General features: G+C 26.6%; 1 protein-coding gene across 2 annotated transcripts; it reads right to left on the bottom strand.

The window, feature by feature from the left end:
* Positions 1-419: 419 nt before the first annotated feature.
* Positions 420-11,844, bottom strand: LOC113558803 (thrombospondin type-1 domain-containing protein 7A-like). Of its 2 annotated transcripts, XM_026964352.1 has the most exons (22): positions 11,716-11,844; positions 11,223-11,405; positions 10,998-11,131; positions 10,325-10,522; positions 9,644-10,018; positions 9,454-9,578; positions 7,750-7,923; positions 7,502-7,608; positions 7,209-7,432; positions 6,768-7,141; positions 6,567-6,688; positions 5,473-5,670; positions 4,996-5,389; positions 4,766-4,904; positions 4,529-4,704; positions 4,182-4,326; positions 3,692-3,939; positions 2,912-3,033; positions 2,409-2,551; positions 1,395-1,788; positions 1,052-1,274; positions 420-889 (listed from the first exon to the last, which is right to left on the bottom strand). In XM_026964352.1, exons 2-22 carry the CDS (start codon positions 11,335-11,337, stop codon positions 835-837), a joined length of 4,185 nt encoding a protein of 1,394 aa, XP_026820153.1. In that variant the 5' UTR covers positions 11,338-11,405; positions 11,716-11,844; the 3' UTR covers positions 420-834. The 2 variants fall into 2 exon arrangements, with proteins under 2 accessions (XP_026820153.1, XP_026820155.1); XM_026964354.1 differs by lacking the exon at positions 11,716-11,844 and having other exon boundaries at positions 11,223-11,520.
* Positions 11,845-19,537: the final 7,693 nt, after the last annotated feature.

A 19,537-nucleotide genomic window follows, 5' to 3' on the forward strand; every position in this document is an offset into this window, starting at 1 on the left:
ATATTTAATCCTAATATTAAAAAGTATAGTTACTTATTTGTTGATTATAATGAATATTTTTGGCTTTAATTATTAAATATACTTTAATTTTTTATTTTTAATTTATGTCTACGAGTATCTATGATTATTATAACTTGATGTTAGTTATATATTAAAAAAAAAAAAAAAATATTACCTATACAAAAAAAAAAATATATTTTAATTAATGATATTCATTAAAGGATATTTTTTTGATGAACTTGTATACAAATAAATATTTATTAAAATGCACATGTCATGAATAATTTAGATCACTTATTTTTCAACGTATTATGTAATAAATGTGTATGATAAAAAAAAATTAATACATGCTAACATAACATATAACAAAAACATAAATTCAAAAACATGAACAAGAATTAAAACAAACAGTTAAACAAGTTTTTATAACCGTAGTAAGTATACATATATATATATATGTATGTATATATGTAAAGATAAGGTATGTAAATTTGATTTGTATTTTCAAGAAAAATTCTAAGAAACTACAAGACATTTAAGTTTCTCATAATACTTAATACGTGTAATATAATATGATTAATATCCTACGAGTATATAGAAAAAAAAAAAATAAAAACAAAATTCTTTGACCCGTTATATCTAAAGTTTAGCAAATAATTTATTATTATCATTCAAACATTAAATTATGTTAGTTAAAGATAATATATGATACCTAACTAATGATGGGGGATATCTTAATTGTAAGTAAATTGTATAATTTGAAAAATGTGGTATTATTTTATATAGTTGATAATAATATGTAAATATGTTGGGTCTTGCCATGTTGCTTAACATTTACGCTAAATCCGGTTGTTTGTGGTATTTGCACTCGTTCTGTTTCTTTGAACGACTAAAATAATAATAAAGAAAACGTTATTATTGATTAGGTATATCAAAAGAAATCAAATTGAGGTAATAAACAATAATTTTTTATAAATTCTAAACATTAGATTTTGAACTGTAGGAAAAAATATCTGTAAACAAGTTAAGCCGAAAAATAAATTGTACGCACCGCAGAAAATAGAGGATCACGCCAATTATAATAACCATCTTTATAACAAATCCAAAGCAAAATATGTATTCGACGACGCGTGGGTCATGTTTCAGCTGCTCCCAAGTGGTCATTTGGTCGCATTGCAATTTGTCATCTGGCATACAGATGTCTTTAGTACATATATAGCTACCTTGCAAAGTACTGCACATCGATTTTGGTTTTTCTGATTGGTTGCAAGAAGCTGAAACGTTTAATACGTCAGGTTAACGCGTTGAAACATTACTTATCGTAATAATATAAATTAATAAATATAATAAGTTTAATTAGCTGGATGTTGAAAATATTTTAATATTTAACTCACATTCCATAACTACAAGTCCGTCAGATCTACGGCATATGACGTCGGCATTTGGGGTTAATGCCCAATCGTAGGTCATGCATGGTGGTATGCGGCAATCACGGGTCTCCCACAGAGGATCGGTGCAAGCGGTAGTGCCGGCCGGCGATTGTGATATAACCGTACGGGATCTTGTTTCATAGCCAATAGTCTCCTTCTCGCAATCCCCGTGACAATGTGACCACTGGCTCCACTCGGACAGAGTACAGCCAGGACCACAGGATACGTAACAATTCTGCCATGATAATGGTTTTTGCTGACCCAAAGAGCCACAAAAAGTAGATTCTACTGTTTCTCCGTCATTGGTCCTCACGCACGTTACGTTCCTGGTAGTCACACCATGTCCACAAGCGGCTCCCTGAATAACGTTAACATATACAATTGAATTATTCATCGAATAATATTCACCAAATACGCTTGTGTTGTCACTGAAGAACTGCGATGAGATTATGATATGTAATATAATTGGGAGAAGTGAACATTTTAAAAAATGTCTGGGTGGGAGGGCGGCTGACAAATTGTTTTGCACCTATAAGCTGATTGATATCACTAACATTAGTGAAATCATTAGATTTAATCACCAACATTATATTTTTTATTATTATCTACTATGTAATAAAATTGTATTTGCTCTATTATGGATAGCACCGGAGTAAATTCACATATTATATAAGTAACAATTGTACATCCGTATTGGATGCGGAAAACAGCAGAATAGTGTATATTATAAAATACAGATAATTAAAGTATATAATTTTGTTTTACACATTTTAGCAGTTTTTTAATAATTGAATAGTTTTTAAAAAACATTTTAAAATCAATTTGATTATAACTATGTTTATATCATTTATAAAATTATAAATAATCATTGTATATTTTATAAAATGAAGAGGCGCCTATTCTTTAAAATTATTAGGGATACTAATTATTCAAATTTCCACCTACAGTTGTTGTTTTTGTATATTTTAAAATACGTACATGGAGTTGGCATGCGGACCATGGTCCTAGTGACCAAGTATAACACGGTACAGCTGGACAAGGCTTCCATTGTTCGATAGTCATAGGACATTGTCTGCCCGTTGCACTCGGGTTCATAGCTGTATATGCTCTGCGTGAAACTCCTTTAAAACCAATGAATTACAATTATTATTAACGAGTGTGCTTCGTTTGTTAAGTTTATTAACTTTTGGTGAAGCGCGCAAGGTAATATATAGTATAATATATTTTTAATATGTCTTAAATTATATTGTAGATCTCATTATTATACAATAATTTAAAATACTTCTATAATGGAATAATAATAAAAAAAATATTTAATTTGTATTAATAAACACTAAATAATTAAGTAATTAATAAAATTATTTTTTTTTGATTAAAATTGAAAAAAAATATACTATACGCGCTATTATATTATGGTTTGATGCTACACTCGCCACTAAAGATTATATACATAGTAAATTTACGAGCACTTTAACAATCACCTGTGTCGTTACAAGAGCAACTTGAATTCCACGGTGACCAGCCTTCAAGAGCGCAATCGACTGGGCAATCGATATAGCACCATTTATCCAATGGACTTGGTTTTGGCTGATCGTCACAAAACCTGTTAAGATGAATGAGCGTTTTATATTAATAGATAAATATGTATAATAGCCAATAGGTGTATATGATAAGCTAAGCTTGGAAGTTATAGCACTAAAAATGTAACTTTTTTTCTTTGAGATACATTTAAAAACACCAAAATATATGCTACAAATTAGAAAATTGCAAATTAAACGTTAAAAAATAATATATATTATATATATTTTTATTAATAATTTTTAATTTATAATTGTTTATATTTATTGATAGAATTATAGAAGTAATGAATATTAATTAGCTATTACAAAAAAAAAATCATTGAAATACACGTACATATGATCGATTCTGTTTCACATATTTCAAATAATTCCAATTCAAATTTTAAAAATTCTTGATAAGCGAATGAAAATGTTTATACAATTTGTATGATTTTATTAATATAATATGGGAATATAATTAACAATAGCATTAACAATCCTAAATAAACAAACTAGCTTTAAAAGAACAATTAATATGAAAATATCAACAAAAACGAATTGAGTACGAAATTATGGAATTATAATATGTTCCTACCTAATAAATTTGTATCTTACTTGGGATATTTTATGATTTATCGGAAAAAAATTCTTATGCTAGAACTTCCAAACGTTGTTTTAAATAATATAATTCGAGTGCATTACCGGTCTAAAACAGTTCTACCATCGCTCCTTTCGCAATAAACTGCTCCGACGGTCATACCTTCACCACACGGACTACCACCTAAAGGCAGACACGATACATTTGTAATTGTTTTCCATGAGTATTTAAAGCATGTGAAATTCAAATGACACGGCTGTGTTTGTATGGCTATTGGACAATTTGCACCGGTAGGACTCTGACTTCTAAGCAACAATCTGGTCCGTTGTTGTTCTTGTGATGGAAGGCAATCCTTTAAAATTAATTATTTTTATTGTTAGACAAGATGATAGATAAACATTTATAATATTTGAAGTTGATGTTTAATCGTTTTTTAAACTACTAATAATTATTAATTAAAATATTAAATATTATTTTAAATTTTTGAAATTATGTTTAAACTTACAACATTTTTTAATGCCTATAATTAATTTTTATTAGGCTATTACGATAATATTAGGTTTCACTATTAAATAATTTAAATATATAGTTTACTTTTGGGCATATTGACCAATCCGACCAGCTACTTAATACACAATCTCCAGGACACGCGATTGTACACAAGTTTACTCCATCTGGTCGTGTGGTCCAATCACAGTATTCTTCTGACAACTCTATTCCAGTATTTATGTGAATACATCTGTTATACAAATTAAATAAAAATAAATATTATATTAATTATTTAAATATAACATTTTTAGTAAGATATTATGGTAATATGTGATTAAAGAATTTTTTAAGATTTAAAATTATAATATATTAAACAAAATTATAAAATAATACACAATCAATATCCTTTTATCGTAAAATATGTTTATGATATTTTAACATAATTTATTTACCGCACTAATCTAAACATTTCTCCTTCACCACATCCTTTCAGTTTATCCTTATCCGGTAATTTACATTGACTCCATGGTTCGGTAGTCCATTGGAAACTGTTACAGGGTGTGTTACAAACTTTTGTTTGTACCGTTTCACCACAGGGTCTACCACCATTTGCTGCATGTCGTTCGATCTATTTAACAATATTTTTAATTATTAAAAAAATAAAATACATGTAAGTTAAAATAAATTACAGTTCTAGAACGGTGATGTATGCCTGGTCCACATAACTTGTTACATACACCCCATTCGTTCCAATCAGACATTTGGCAATCAATCGAACACGGTACTAAACATGGTTCTTCTTCAATTCCTGTACTGCCACCACACAACCTATACAACACAAAATCATATTAAGTACCTAGTATAATTATAAAATAATTAATAGTATAATTAATTATAGAATATAATTTTTCTCTCTTACGCTGGATCGACTAGATGATTATTCACGTTGTAACATCCCAATGACCTATATCGCGTGCCAGCTCCACACCCGTCAGTTTCATTCGTTAAACAAAACGACCAATCGGAAGTAGGTTGTGGGAAATATTCAGAGCATGGACATTTTGTTGTTTCAACAAGACGCACTCCTTTGCAAGCCGGATGTGATATAGAATCTCCAATGAGCTCTCGTGTTCTGGTTCGTAAACCAGAACATGGCTGAGGGCATGACGACCAATGGGACCATTCAGTCATCTGGCACGGAGTTTGGCAATCCACATGACATCGCTCGACACTACTTGGTGTTACGTTTAGAGACTGTAGACAGTTTTTCAGCTCAACGTAAACAAGCGAATCATTATCTTTACACCGGAAATCTATAAAAATAATATTTGTAAACAAATTAATAATTAAAATAATATTATCAGTCTCAAAGATGAAAATATAGTTTAATAGGTACCTCTAGTTCTCAGACCATGGCCACAAGTAACACCTTCTGCTAGTTCACAGTGAGACCAAGAACCGAAAACTAAACTATATGTAGGACATATTTTATTTGGAATTGGACATGATTCCTCTTCGAGTATTGGACCACAAGATTCACCTCCAAGAATAACTCGATTCCGTTGTCGTTTGAATTTAGTTAAATCCGTTTGTTCTAAAAAAATATTTAATTATTTTGTGTTTATATGGAGTTTTAAATTTCCTACTTATGTATTTGTGCAAAATAAGTTGATTATATTTGTTTTATTATTATTTCAGAACTATACAAATGTTAATAAGGTTAAATACATACTTATCATAATCAAAGCTGTGAATTTAATGCAATCGCATGTTTTTTTTTTGCTATACCATATAATAAAATGGATGGCAGAAAATTTGTTTTGACTTATTTATAGTTTAAATACCAAATATTATTTTGCATATTTTTGCATATTTCATGGGTTAGGGCATATAAATGCATGTTTTAACGACTTTTTTGTATAAATGATTTTTTTCGTACTTTCTATTTTTAATCGGGTATTTGATATGTATTATTGACTATTGTACTCTTAAAGTCAAGATTAAATTAATTTATTGATATCAAGTCGTACATAACGGATGACAAAAATCGTAAAATAAATAATTTAATGGTATAAAATACATAATTTTAAGTAGAAACATATTCTATTCTAAGCATATATTTTTATAGATCTTGCACGCGACGAAGATCAATACTTGTCAAGCCCAATAAGTCATATACTCATGCAGGCATAACTATTTGAAATATTACTAATATTTAAACTAAAATTAATAAAAAATAAGAATAAAAGTTAAATGATAATAGTTTTTTTTGCATATTTTTAAAAAATGAGAGCATATTTAATAATTTTTAAGTGTATTAAATTCACAACCTTGATTCATAATTAGTAATTGATATATCAATATAATTTTTTGATTATGATCAATACGAAATGGTTTAGTAGTTTTTAGTATTTAATACAATTTATTTTGATCAGAGTTGTAATGTATAATAATAATAATACAAGGTAATAGGTATAATAATAATATTACCATTTATACACCAATCTTGAGGACATTCTGACCAGTCACTCCAATCAGAAAGAACACATATTTTACTTTTACAATCTTTGGAACAATCTCTTACGGTGATTGGTTTTGGTAATTCCTTGCAACTATAAAAATAGTTTATTAATCTTAGTTTCGTTTCAGAAATTATAAGCACTTTAAATATATATATATATATATATTTACTTTTCATCTTTGACCTTTTTGTCATTTCCTTTCATGCACCAAACATCTCTTGTTTGTGTTCCATGGCCACATGTTCCATTACAGTCTGTCCATGGTAAAACTAACCAGCTTAATCCATAGCATCCGTGCGTGTTACAATTCTCAAACTGTACCATGTCATCTTTGGATGGACATGGATGCCCAGTTTTTCCAGGAGGTCCTATTACAGTACGGTTTCTGTATCTAACGCCTATATCAGATTCGATAGAACACCCCATAGAACATTCACTCCATTCTGACCATCCAGATACAACGCAATCTTCTGGGCATGGTACAGAACATGGTTCAGATTCTGACGGTTTGAGTTTAGAACACAATGAATTATGTACTACTTCCTATAAATATATTTAGTACATTGCAAAATTATAATATAAGTTACGATTTATGTGTTCGCATTATTACCTTATCATGTGCAGTGCAATACACTTGTCTACTCCTCTGCCCGGGACCGCATTTCTCAGTAGGCTCATCAAGCGTGCAACTTCCCCATTGACCGTAATCCCAGACATAGCATTGAGGATTTTGACAAGGTTGGACCTCTTCAAGACTGGGACATTGTACACCATATTCACTAGGTGGTACATTTGCAATTCGGGTTCTTTTTCTATATCCGATATTTTCAAGTTCTAATAAAAATCTTTCATTATTAAATATTTTGAATTTATAAATAATGAAAATAAGTAAATATGTTTAACCTTCTTGCGATTCAGTTTCATGTTTAGAAGGACATTTTGATGGTTTACAAGGACCCCATTTACTCCACGGTCCAACTTGACAATCTCTTGGGCATGGTATTTCGCATCTATTAATATACAAAAATGTATATTATATTATTATTTGTATTTTTATTCATCAACTTTCTTATTCTTATAAAGTATACGATTTAATTATCACTTAAATATTATATTTATTTATATGTTTAAAATAAATATTTATTATCTACCTCTGGATTGTTGGTGGTGTATCAAGAATACGACAAACTGATGGATCCATAAATTTACCAGTCATAAATTCAATACAAGTGATGTTTCTATATTGAAGACCACCACCACATTGAACTGATGAATTAGAAATAGGTTGTGAACATTTGCTCCAACTTGATATTAGCCATTTATATCTAAAATATATGTAATATTCATTATACTACGAATGAACAAAAACTAATTTTATGATTTACATATAAGTATTTACCATCAAAACTAGGAATTAACTAGTAAAATAAATATATAGACTAACATTAAATTGTAAAATAATTTTTCAATATAAATTAAAAAAAATAGATTATTTTATTAAATACAATTTATTTTAGTAATTCTCAACTATCAAAACAAAAATATATCTTTATAACTAAAAAATATACTAAAAAAATCTTTAATTTAATTATTTTTAATATCTTTACATGAAATTGTTTTATATTATGATAAATTATCAATCGCGATGTCAAATATTATAATTTTAATCTGAAAAAGCAATAACCAAAATATTTCTTTTTTATAAATTCGATAGGTATGTGGATAAATTAAAATAAATACATACCAAAAGCAAATTGTATTAATTGTAAATACAACTTTTAATACGTTATTTAATTAATATACCTAATCAAAGTATTATATATTATGCATTTAAAAACCGTCTATATTCAAAGAAAAGTTTTAAAATACAAAAAAATGTTGTATGTGTCGAAAAATGGCAAAATATGCAAATTAAAACTTTATATTTCAGATTTATTGACCATAATTCAAACATGTAGCTTATCTAGCTACTATTTTGACTATTTGAAAGGCATACAAATGCATATAAATCCAGGCCTTACTTATAAGATAAGAAGGTAACATGAACGCGTCACGATTCTATTCAATTTGTATTATATAAATTTTAATTTTACTCGTATTTATTAATTATTATAGATTTTCTTTTTATATTGATAGTTTTAAATACAAAGAAATCACAATATTTTAAAACTTAACTATAAATATATTAATTATTATTTATTTCATACTTATGTGTTATTAATATTCTATACCATTCTAACATATTTTAATTAAATTTATCTTATTCTACATTAAATTATTTTTAATAAAATAAATGAAAAATATGTGATAAAAAACGATAAAATTGTGTTTAGTTATAAAATGCTTGCGAAACACATTAAAATAGTAAATTTGTTATTTTTTCAATTATTTTTTTCTTATATAAAAATATAATTAAATTTTTTTAGTTTTATTAACAACTTTGTTAGAAATTTCCTGTATTATCATGTGTTTTGTGGTTTATTGTCTTTCTTTATTTATAATATCTTCGACAAAAGTAATAAAAATATGTATTTATAAATAAATATAAATATTCATTTATTGTTAGGGCACTAGTTTTTATTTCGAAACGGGTTAAGTTTTTTCTTTAACTATCCAAAAAAAAAAAAAATTACCACCAATAAAATAATGATTAGGTAGTAAACCGTAAAAAGTGCCTATTATTATGAATTATTTTCTTAGTTTTCTTTCTTTTTTTTGTACTTGTATATTATATTATTAACACATTTTTATTTTTATTTTATTATAAAATATTTATTCAATTATCATTCCCTTTTTGAAATTAACATTATATAACGTTTATTAGTCATTAGAGATTATTTTATACATTATCATACTTATCAGAACATAGTGGTAAGTTTTCTTTTGTAGTTCTTGTTTCTACAAGATGAGGACATGGTGAACCTTGCCCTTCATGTAAACGAAGAATTTGACGCTTTCTAATTGCTTCCTCGGCTCGGATCTGTAATAAAATTAATTAAAAAGTTTATAAAAATAAAATAAAATTTGAAATTTATATTAACATACTTTTCCACCTGCGCTAATGCATCCACCTTGTGTAACCTCCCAATCAGTCCAATCACTTACAACGCAATCTTGGGCTATGATGCATGCCCTGGTATTAGTAGGCAACTGCTTATCCTCGCAAAAGCTGAGGGAAACAAGTATGCCGGACTCGTCAAAACAGCTCATTGATCGTTTTTGTGTGCCCACTTGAGGCCAGTGTTTATAAAAAGTATCTGAATGTGAGCCTGAATTTAGTATGCCATCATTATCACCCATGGTATGTTCGGAAAATGGAACACACTGTTGCCATTGATTTACTTTCAGTTGGTATAAACCAAATGGATAGTAGTTTGAACACGATGGTTCGTCTGGTACACAGACACGCGATTCGGTAAGCTAAAAAAAAAGAATTTAAAAACTAAAAATATGGTTGAATAAAGCGATCATAACTTATTTACATATTTTAGATCGCATAATCACGAAAGATAATAATTTTATACCCATTTTGGAGTTTTTTACAAAATTATTATCAGTATCGTTAAATTAAAATTAAATCATCTCATGATTTATTATAAATGTATGTATAACGTTACCAATTAAAATAAAATAATGTGAATTATGTATATTTAAAATATTGTATTACATATGATAAGATCGAAACATGCTTTACTAATTACTGATACAATTAAAAATAAGTTGTACCGGTGGACATTTAGCTCCATTGTTTTTCTGTTCAATTACTATACTTCTCGTCCTGCGTTGTGTTCCTCCACAGCAAATTGTCCAGTTTGAGTATTCAGTGACTACACAGTCTTGGTTCTGTTCAAGTGAACATACTTCCACGGGAGGCGTTCCGGGAGATAAATTTTGACAACTAGTGTCTTCAATTCTGACTGGTTCCTATTAGGTTTTCATATTTAAAATGTAAATAATTATGTCTATAGTTATTAAATTATTCTAGTTATACAAATACGCTACTACAAATATTTTAACTTTTAATCACTCGTGTCTAAATTCATTTTTTTCTTCCCTCCGTAATTATTATTTTTTATTTATACTTTTTGTTTTTTAGTTATTGGAAATGGTTTGTTTATACATGTATTATGTATAATATAAACAAATAATAAAGAAAAATATAAAATATAATATTAATAGGTAGTGAAAAAAAATAATAACTATTATTATATTAACTTTATTATGTTATAAAAAATTAGAAGTCAACGAATTTATACTTTTTTAATTCTGTGATAATCGTAATTAAAATAAATCACAGGCCAATTAGTTTTAATTAAAAATTATTTATATCGGTATAAGTATAACAATATTAAAACAATTTAAATATTTGTTATCAAGTATATTTTCAATAAAAATTTACCTCAAGTTTTATTCCGTCATGTATAACCATGACACAAGTAATCTTCCTGCGGCGTATACCCTGGTTGTCATTTAGTCCGGTGTCTTCAGACCTAGTGCACGGTTCCCATTCACCGATTCTCCATTCTACTGCATCTGTGTGAATTGATAATATATCGTATTGCAATTGCATACTATATGGAGTGGTACAAGGATCTAATTATAAAATATCAGTTTAGGTATTTACCAGTATTCCATAGAAAGTTTTGAGTGATTTCGTTCGATGGCGGTGGTAGACCACATCGATATAAACCAATTTGCAAGACCAAAGTGATCAGTAATCCGGTGCTAGGGAAAATCATCGTGCTATCTTGGACGGCGTAAGCTCCTCGGACAGTGGTTAAGCTCAAAGGACGGTGTTAACGTTCATCTAAAAATTAATGCAAAAAGAAAACACCGTTTTTAGTACCAAATCACATTATGTACGTAGACGGAATATGTCGATTTTAATGCAATGAAAACGCAGGGGGCTATCGCGCAGGAAAACATGTCGGTCACAGGATCCCGGGCCACAACCCCCCTGCGGCCCTGCAGGCTATTATAATAAACTGGTGCGCGCGCGCGTTCACGCTCGCGCTCGCTCGGACGTTGTTATGATATCATCTCTGACAGTTTCACACATATGATATTCAGTTTAAGGTGCTCGCGGGCTGTCAATGATATAGAAAAACAACACGTACCTGTTCGACCGAAGAAAAAGCATTTTTCAGTCGAAAACGTCACCAGCTATTACTATATGCCGTTCGTTTATAGTATGACGACGGCGACGACAGAGAGACGTCTGGAAAACACCTAAAACTGGCCGCGGACAAATCGATTCAAGGGGAGAGCGAACGATTTCCGTTGCCGGGGAAACGCTTTTGCGTCGACTTTTGCGACTGCGTTCGCTCCTTTGTGCTCGCGTGTAACACGGTATACATAAAGCACTCCTGTACTACGGCAATCCTTCCACAAAAACTAAAACCACCACCCCCACAGAGAATGTCAGACACTTCGTCCCCTAGCATAGGTATACATTATATAAATATAAGTACACCATTCCATTTTCAAGCCTTTGTTCACAGGTACCTAATTTAAACGACACAATAACCGGTCATTACAAGCTTTGAATAATATGTCGTTTTGTATATTGTATTTATTTTTAACGACACGATTTTATTTGTACTGATGTACAATGTGTGCGATATGAATTGAGTTTGACCATTTGATTGGTGAGCGAGGAGAAATGTTACTTATATATATATTTACTATTTAATTACATATTTATATCGCTGATTTTAATAATATTGCGGTATGATATACATCTGATGGATAAGTTAAAATATCAATTATCAAAACGTTGGCGGGAATCCACGCATAATAATTACACGTTTGATTGGACGTTATTAAATTTAAAAATATTATGTCTTATGTGACATGAAAACCGATTTGTATCACACTATATTATGGTTAAAAATAATTTGTCCATATTTAACAGTTATGATTAACAAATGCAACGATAAAAAACAATAAAACGATTGTTAAAAATATATCGAACGCATAATATAAAACTTTGAAATATTTCATCATATTATGTTTTATTAATAATTTTAGATGTTTATACTATAGAATATTATTATAAATAAATAAATTATTAATTTATTTATTATGAACAACCAGAATCATATTAGCCACTCTTACGCGACTACAAACTATGCTGTGTATAAAACTATGAATAAAAAGTATTATTATTCTTCAATCGTTTTATTTATACACACAAGTTATTTTAACGACAGTAGTTTTATTCTAAAACAGCAATTTTTAATACATAGACTATTATTATATTTAAAAAGTTTGGGTAATTACAATTTTTATCTAAATAAGATTTTATTTTTATTAACAACAATTATTTAATAATATTTTTAAACCTATATTATTAATAGTAAACTATATTTTATTATTTCATAAAGTTGAAAATTTAAATAATCCTATAAAGCTAGTTTTGTATTAAAGTTTTGCTGAACAAGAACTATTAAAAACATAAGTGGATTTTATTTCAAAGTTATATAGAATAATTACTTTAATATGTACGCTAATTTTTTGAGGTTATAAATAAATTATAAGCCATTCAATGATTTGCGTATACACTTGATTAAATATTTATTTGTATTCTCATTTCAACAATATCTTGAGTTTAAAATATAAGCTTTAGTTACCACCAAAAAATACATGACAGTTATTAGAATTGAATGAAATTTTATATCAGCACATACAAGCATAGTATATTCTATGTGTAGTTTACACGTAATAATACTCCGAATATTAAATTTAATCATACGATTACAAATAGTAATTTTATTTGTATATAATAAAGAATTTTCAAGAAACAAATCAGTTAGGTTACATCTTAGGACATTCTTGTTTTATTATCTAAGGTTGTAAATAAATAAATAAACATTTCCTTTAAGTAAGCTCCATTCACAAATCACAATCCTTTGTGATGATCTATTTTGATGATTTCAAATTTTAAATTACAATTTATAATACAATACTACCCTTCGTTTTTGTAAACTTCATTTTTTTTATTTTCTCTAATTTATATAGCTTATTACTTAAAATTATAAAATGTTTACTGTTTAATCTATAAAGTACCATAAATACTTAACTTGTATTAATAAAAGTATAATATGTGTGTTACGTTAACAGATTAGTATAATAGTATATCTATACCTAATTATTAGTTATTAAATATTTAGATTTGTATCTAGGGCAGTATTTAGAATTATTTGAGCACCTAGGAATACTTGTAAAATTTTACTCAGCTTTTAGGGTTTCTGTCCATTGCTAAGTAAGTTAAAATTATAAATATATAAAACTATAAAATCATAAAAATATTAATTTTCAATTTTTAATCAGACCCAAAATTGCAATCTGAAGGTAGCTTATTTAAAAATATATAATCACAATTCAAGTAAAGTTTTAAAAATTAAGATAAACAACTAAAAAGCATAGTATTCATGTTATAATTGATTATTTGATCATAACAATTTAATTACCCATTGGCATTGTGAATTTGTTAAAAAATTACCATTTTACAATCAAAATATGTATTTAAAAATTTAATCTTACTTGCGAATTGATTAAATACTATTTATTTATAACATGTATATTAATTAATTTTTGGAAATGGAAAGATATCAGACGTTGATCAAGCTAAAAAACAATAAAATATTATGTAAAGTTAAGTAAAATAAAATTATCAGAATTAACTAATATTATATTTCATTAAACATAGTTTGATGGTGGTGTATTATTATAATGTAACAAGAAAAGTACATATTTGTTGATTCACAGCATATTTTGTATAGATAGATTACACAGTTTTTGACAGTTAATTTACCGCTTACACAAAAATATTTACCATAATTACATTTTATATTATACAGACAAAACTAATTTATCCTTTGTAAGCTTATGATTTTTTTAAAACTTTTTCATAAAAACTGAAATTATCATTTTAAGCATTAAATAAATTGTTTAATAAACAATCTATTGAAATCTATTGGTTTTTAAGTATTTTTATACTACACTCGCGTGTTTTACATTTAACATTATACATAAATTCTGATTTATTTACCTAAGATTTCTTAATTCTTTGGTAAAAGTTACATATTTTACTAAACGATCACGAATATTAATAAACAATAAGCAGTTATACCTGTAATTAGGGATTATAATTATTTTTTGTGTACAAAATATGTGTGGTAATATATAATAATAATAATAATAATAATAATAATAATATTTATTCACAGACTAAATTAATTAACACGATAGTACAATATAATACATATAGTTTGATGGCCCAACTCACCACTGAGGATATGTTCTTATTGGTGATATTGATGAATTATTGTGAATATTTGTGTGTGATGGACAAATTGACGGTCGATGAATGTATACAACACTACAAAAAAAGATGCTATAAATAAATAATATACTTTTTAAGAAATATTATGATTATGCATTATACGGTTGTTGGTACAAATGATTTCTTAGAGTAAAACATTTCTGCTTGAAGTTTTGAAATCTCTTTATAAAAAGGTATTTTGAGATTATAAATGTTGAAATATATACTACTAACATAAATTATAACTAACATCTACCATAGAACATGTTTGATGGTTCTATGTGTATTACGTTATCAGTTTTCTAAGGAATTATTTGTATACAATTAAATTTGAGAGAATTCTCCATAATAAATTTCGACTATTACAATTTTTAAATTTTCATCAAGAAGTCGACAATTAAATACATTATACAAATGAATAATTACTTTTTATTATATTACTATATTTATTATAGTTGACTAAATACAATAAAAAATGTGAACATATACCACCTTTAAATTTCACTCAGGAATAAATAAGGGTCTCTTTATATCTACATAATTCCACTATAATTTACAAACGAAAAAAAAGTCAAAATATATCTGTACTTAGTCCCTAAAGTTTACATTCAATGTAGGTGCGCTACATATTTTAGATCTTTTCAAAGTTGTCGTGCACAGCAACTAGATAGTGCTAGAATGACGAAATCACTATATTATAATGTTTGTTATTATTTTTGACTACAAATATGCCATAATATTACTAATTAATTTAAATTAAATCAAATATAATATTTGAATGTACACATGTCAATAGGTAAATATTCAAAATTAAAAAACTTATTCATAGCATTACGTAAAAAAAAATTCAACTGTCAATTTTAATATAAAATATTAACTATTGTAGTAAATTAGTGACTAATAAGATTAAATAATTGGTTAAGATGTTTTATAATATAGCTAATACATATTGGTATGTATTTTTCTTTTCATAGTTCTAATACTAAATAATAGTTATCAATGTCGCTTTGTCCAAAAAAAAAATATATTTTCAGTAATGTAAATCGAAATATAAAAATATAAAATACGAATATAAAAGTTATTAGTTATATAATTTGTATTTAACTATTTGTTATTTGAATTACAATTGTATATCGTAATAGAAAAATGTATTTTAAATACTGTTTAATCTTAAATAAATAATATCGTATACTATCAACTTATTTATCTTCTATAAGCTGAGTTTAATGGTGTATATTAAACCATATTACATTGTAAATTTTAATTTTGATTTCAGATTAATTTTTGATATTATAATTATGTATTTATTATTAAAAAAAAAAAAAAATGCTATTGTAGTTCTTTTTCCGCATGTTAACTTAAGTTTTTAATTAAGTACTTATTTATCAAAATTAATTTAATTTTATATATACTTGAAGATTATTTAGATTTTTTAAATGAAAGTTTCTTTTTCAAAAATAGATAACAACTGAAAAAGTAATTAGTGTTACTTATATATTATAATACATATTTAATGAATTATTATTTTATGATTTTGTTTCTAAAATATTTATTTTTTTGTAAAAAAAGTTAATAATTTTTATTTTTTAAAGTTTTAAATTAACAAAAAATTATAAACTTTTTTTAAAGTGGCCTTAAGATATTAAGACATGCAACTTTTTAACAAACTTAAACCCTAACTGTAAGAATATGAAATTTAGGTAAAGCTTTAAATGAGTTTAAATAAGTTTAAAAAATAATAATCAATAAATTGCATTGTTATATTATGTTGATGTTAAATTAATATAATTTTGAAAATATATAATATATTTGGTTTTTTTTATTTATGTATAAAAAGCTGTAAGTTATTGAAAATATGAATAATTTCGTATTCTACTTAACAAGATAGATTTTTCTTGGTTTTTTTGTTTCTTGTGCTAAAAAAAATATTTATTTATAATAACATATACAAGACTATCGTGTGTGTCTCTCTATTTTTTCTTCTCTTTTCTTTGGTCCATAAATTTTATCAGTATTAATTAAACGTCGACTGAAAAATTCTTGGAAAATACAGGCGAAAAGCATTGCCCAAAGAATTCTTTTATTACTATACCACCACCCTCTATTATTTGGTGTTTGCTTCTCTAAGACTTCAGGCATGTTGAAAAGGAAAAAGTTGGCTATATTATTACGAATGTCAAGTATTGTAGAGATTCTTAGAAAGCAGTGATAAAAAAATGACGGAAAAACAGTTTTATGAAATATTACATTTTTAAATAGTTTTGTTTTATTAACATAATATAATTTTTTTTTTTTAATTATTTTTACATAATTAAAAACTATGAAATTTAGTACCACCTAAGACGATTAATAGAAATTTATAAGGAATAGTTTTCAATACAAAACAATATTCACCAGAAAGATTTTAGTTATATAAAAAATAAAACCATATTATCTTTTATAGAAAAAAGTTTAATGATTTATGGAGAACCTGTAAAAAAAAAGTGAATTGTGCTTTTCTACTGCACAGAACTAATCAGTTTTGGGATTCCTAAGACTTATATGAGACTTATATGATGGAATGATTAAATTAAAATTAATAAAATAATGTTACAATTGGAGAATTTCAAAGTATTAGAAACCTTGTATAACTAATAAATAGTTATAGAATATACATTTGATATTACCGTTAACGGTATTGTTTCTGAATGAACTTTTTCCTAGATGGTATCTTACCTGAAAATTCGAAGATCTGAAACCTTTTTTCCCGAATCGAATTTCCGAATGAACTTTTTCCCGAATGTCATTTTTTCCGAAAGTCCATAAACCCTAACACTTTTTACCCAAATCTATATAAAAAAACGATAAATTATAATACATATACATATTAAAATTAATAATAATAATATAATAAATTCTGTAGTGTTATCAATAAATATTTTAAAATTGATGAAGTATAATGCACAAAAATATATATATAAAAAATAAAAAGTAAAATGGTTAATACAATATTTATGACTTAAAAGTCAGTCATCATCTTAGTCGGTTCACAAACAATTCTGTGTTTGTAAAAAGAAGAATAGAACTGAATAGTTTCCTCTGACAACATTGCATAGACAAATGGCATAGCAACTATGTCATGAACATAGTGTTGCGCTTGCATGTTCCCAGAATCGTGATCATTTGTAGGAAAATAGTGAGACACACCTAAGAATTATGAAAGGATTACAAATAGTATTAACACGCTATAAATATATACCTAATAATAAATGTACTTTTTGGTAAATATTAATGATTTTAAATGCGTCCGTTTATCGCACGGAAAAAATAATTATTGATAGATTATAATGTATAGCAATAGCTGTATTTTAGTTATTATAGGTATAAAATATGATGTATAGAAAATACGCCACTGTAGCTTATAAAAAAATCTTTAAAATTTTGAACATTTTTTTTTCAGGAACAATAACCGTCTGGAAAAAGACGTTTGGGAAAAAAGGTATCCGGCTTTCGTATTTCCAGGTGAAATACTAATCGGGAAAAGTTCATTCGGAAATTTTGATTCGGGAAAAACAGTGGTTAACGATTTAACTACATAAATACTCATATTATTGTATTACAAAAATAATAAGTATATGCCAAGTTGAAAAACTATATAGAGTTTCCAACTCTATTTAAAAAAATTCTAAATATTATTTTCTAGCAATTTAAAGTTAATTGAAGTTATTATAAGTCATATTTTTAAATAAAAATAAATCTCTGTGTTACGATTGCATTATTCATTGTTTTAAATAATGACGATTTTTTTAACTTATACATTTTAGACATGTATTATATTTTTGGTTTTCGTAAATTTTAAGCTTTTTTTTTGAGTAAGTACTTACTGTTAAATATATTTAATTTATAAATAATATTACCATTTTTATTGGTTTCTGACTCGACTTTTCTATTAAATTGATATGACACGTTTTATTTTCTTCTGTTAAATGCGATACCACACGCTATATACAATCAATAATAAAACAGTAGGTACCGTCACTTATAGAAAGTTGTAAGTATACCAAATTAATAAACTATTCTGCTTCAAGTGCCTACTTCTTGTCTTAAGTTAAATACATCTTAGATCCACTATTTTATATGTTCATGCTGTACATTAATAATATTTATCTAGCTGAAAAATATTTGTAATTTATACATACAAATTTCCCATAACACAAAACTTTTCTTTTGACTATCGAAAGAACGTACCTACATAATGGTGATGTAATCGAGAGAGATATACCAGATTTATACATACGAGTAATAATATAAAATACAAATTTCCATCCTTCTCACTAAGTCGTATACATAAAAGGATTATGCTTTATACCGTCACAAGTTTTAATCAAATTTAATTAGAAAACGGACGTCGAAATAAAGTCCGTAATCCTTTTTCCAGTGCAGTTCTATGCCTCTCTCATCTAGTCTTTCCAAGGCTATTAATTATAACTTTAACTTGGAAGTAAATTTTCCAAATATGTGTTACTAAAGAATTGATTGTTTTCAAATATTTCGGTTTTTAATTATTATCGGTAATCGATATAGGTACTAAAAAAAAATTTAATTTGAACTATAATTTAATTTAGAGTATATAC

The sequence above is a fragment of the Rhopalosiphum maidis genome, chromosome 4 (assembly GCF_003676215.2).
Source record: "Rhopalosiphum maidis isolate BTI-1 chromosome 4, ASM367621v3, whole genome shotgun sequence".
Lineage (NCBI taxonomy): Eukaryota > Metazoa > Arthropoda > Insecta > Hemiptera > Aphididae > Rhopalosiphum > Rhopalosiphum maidis.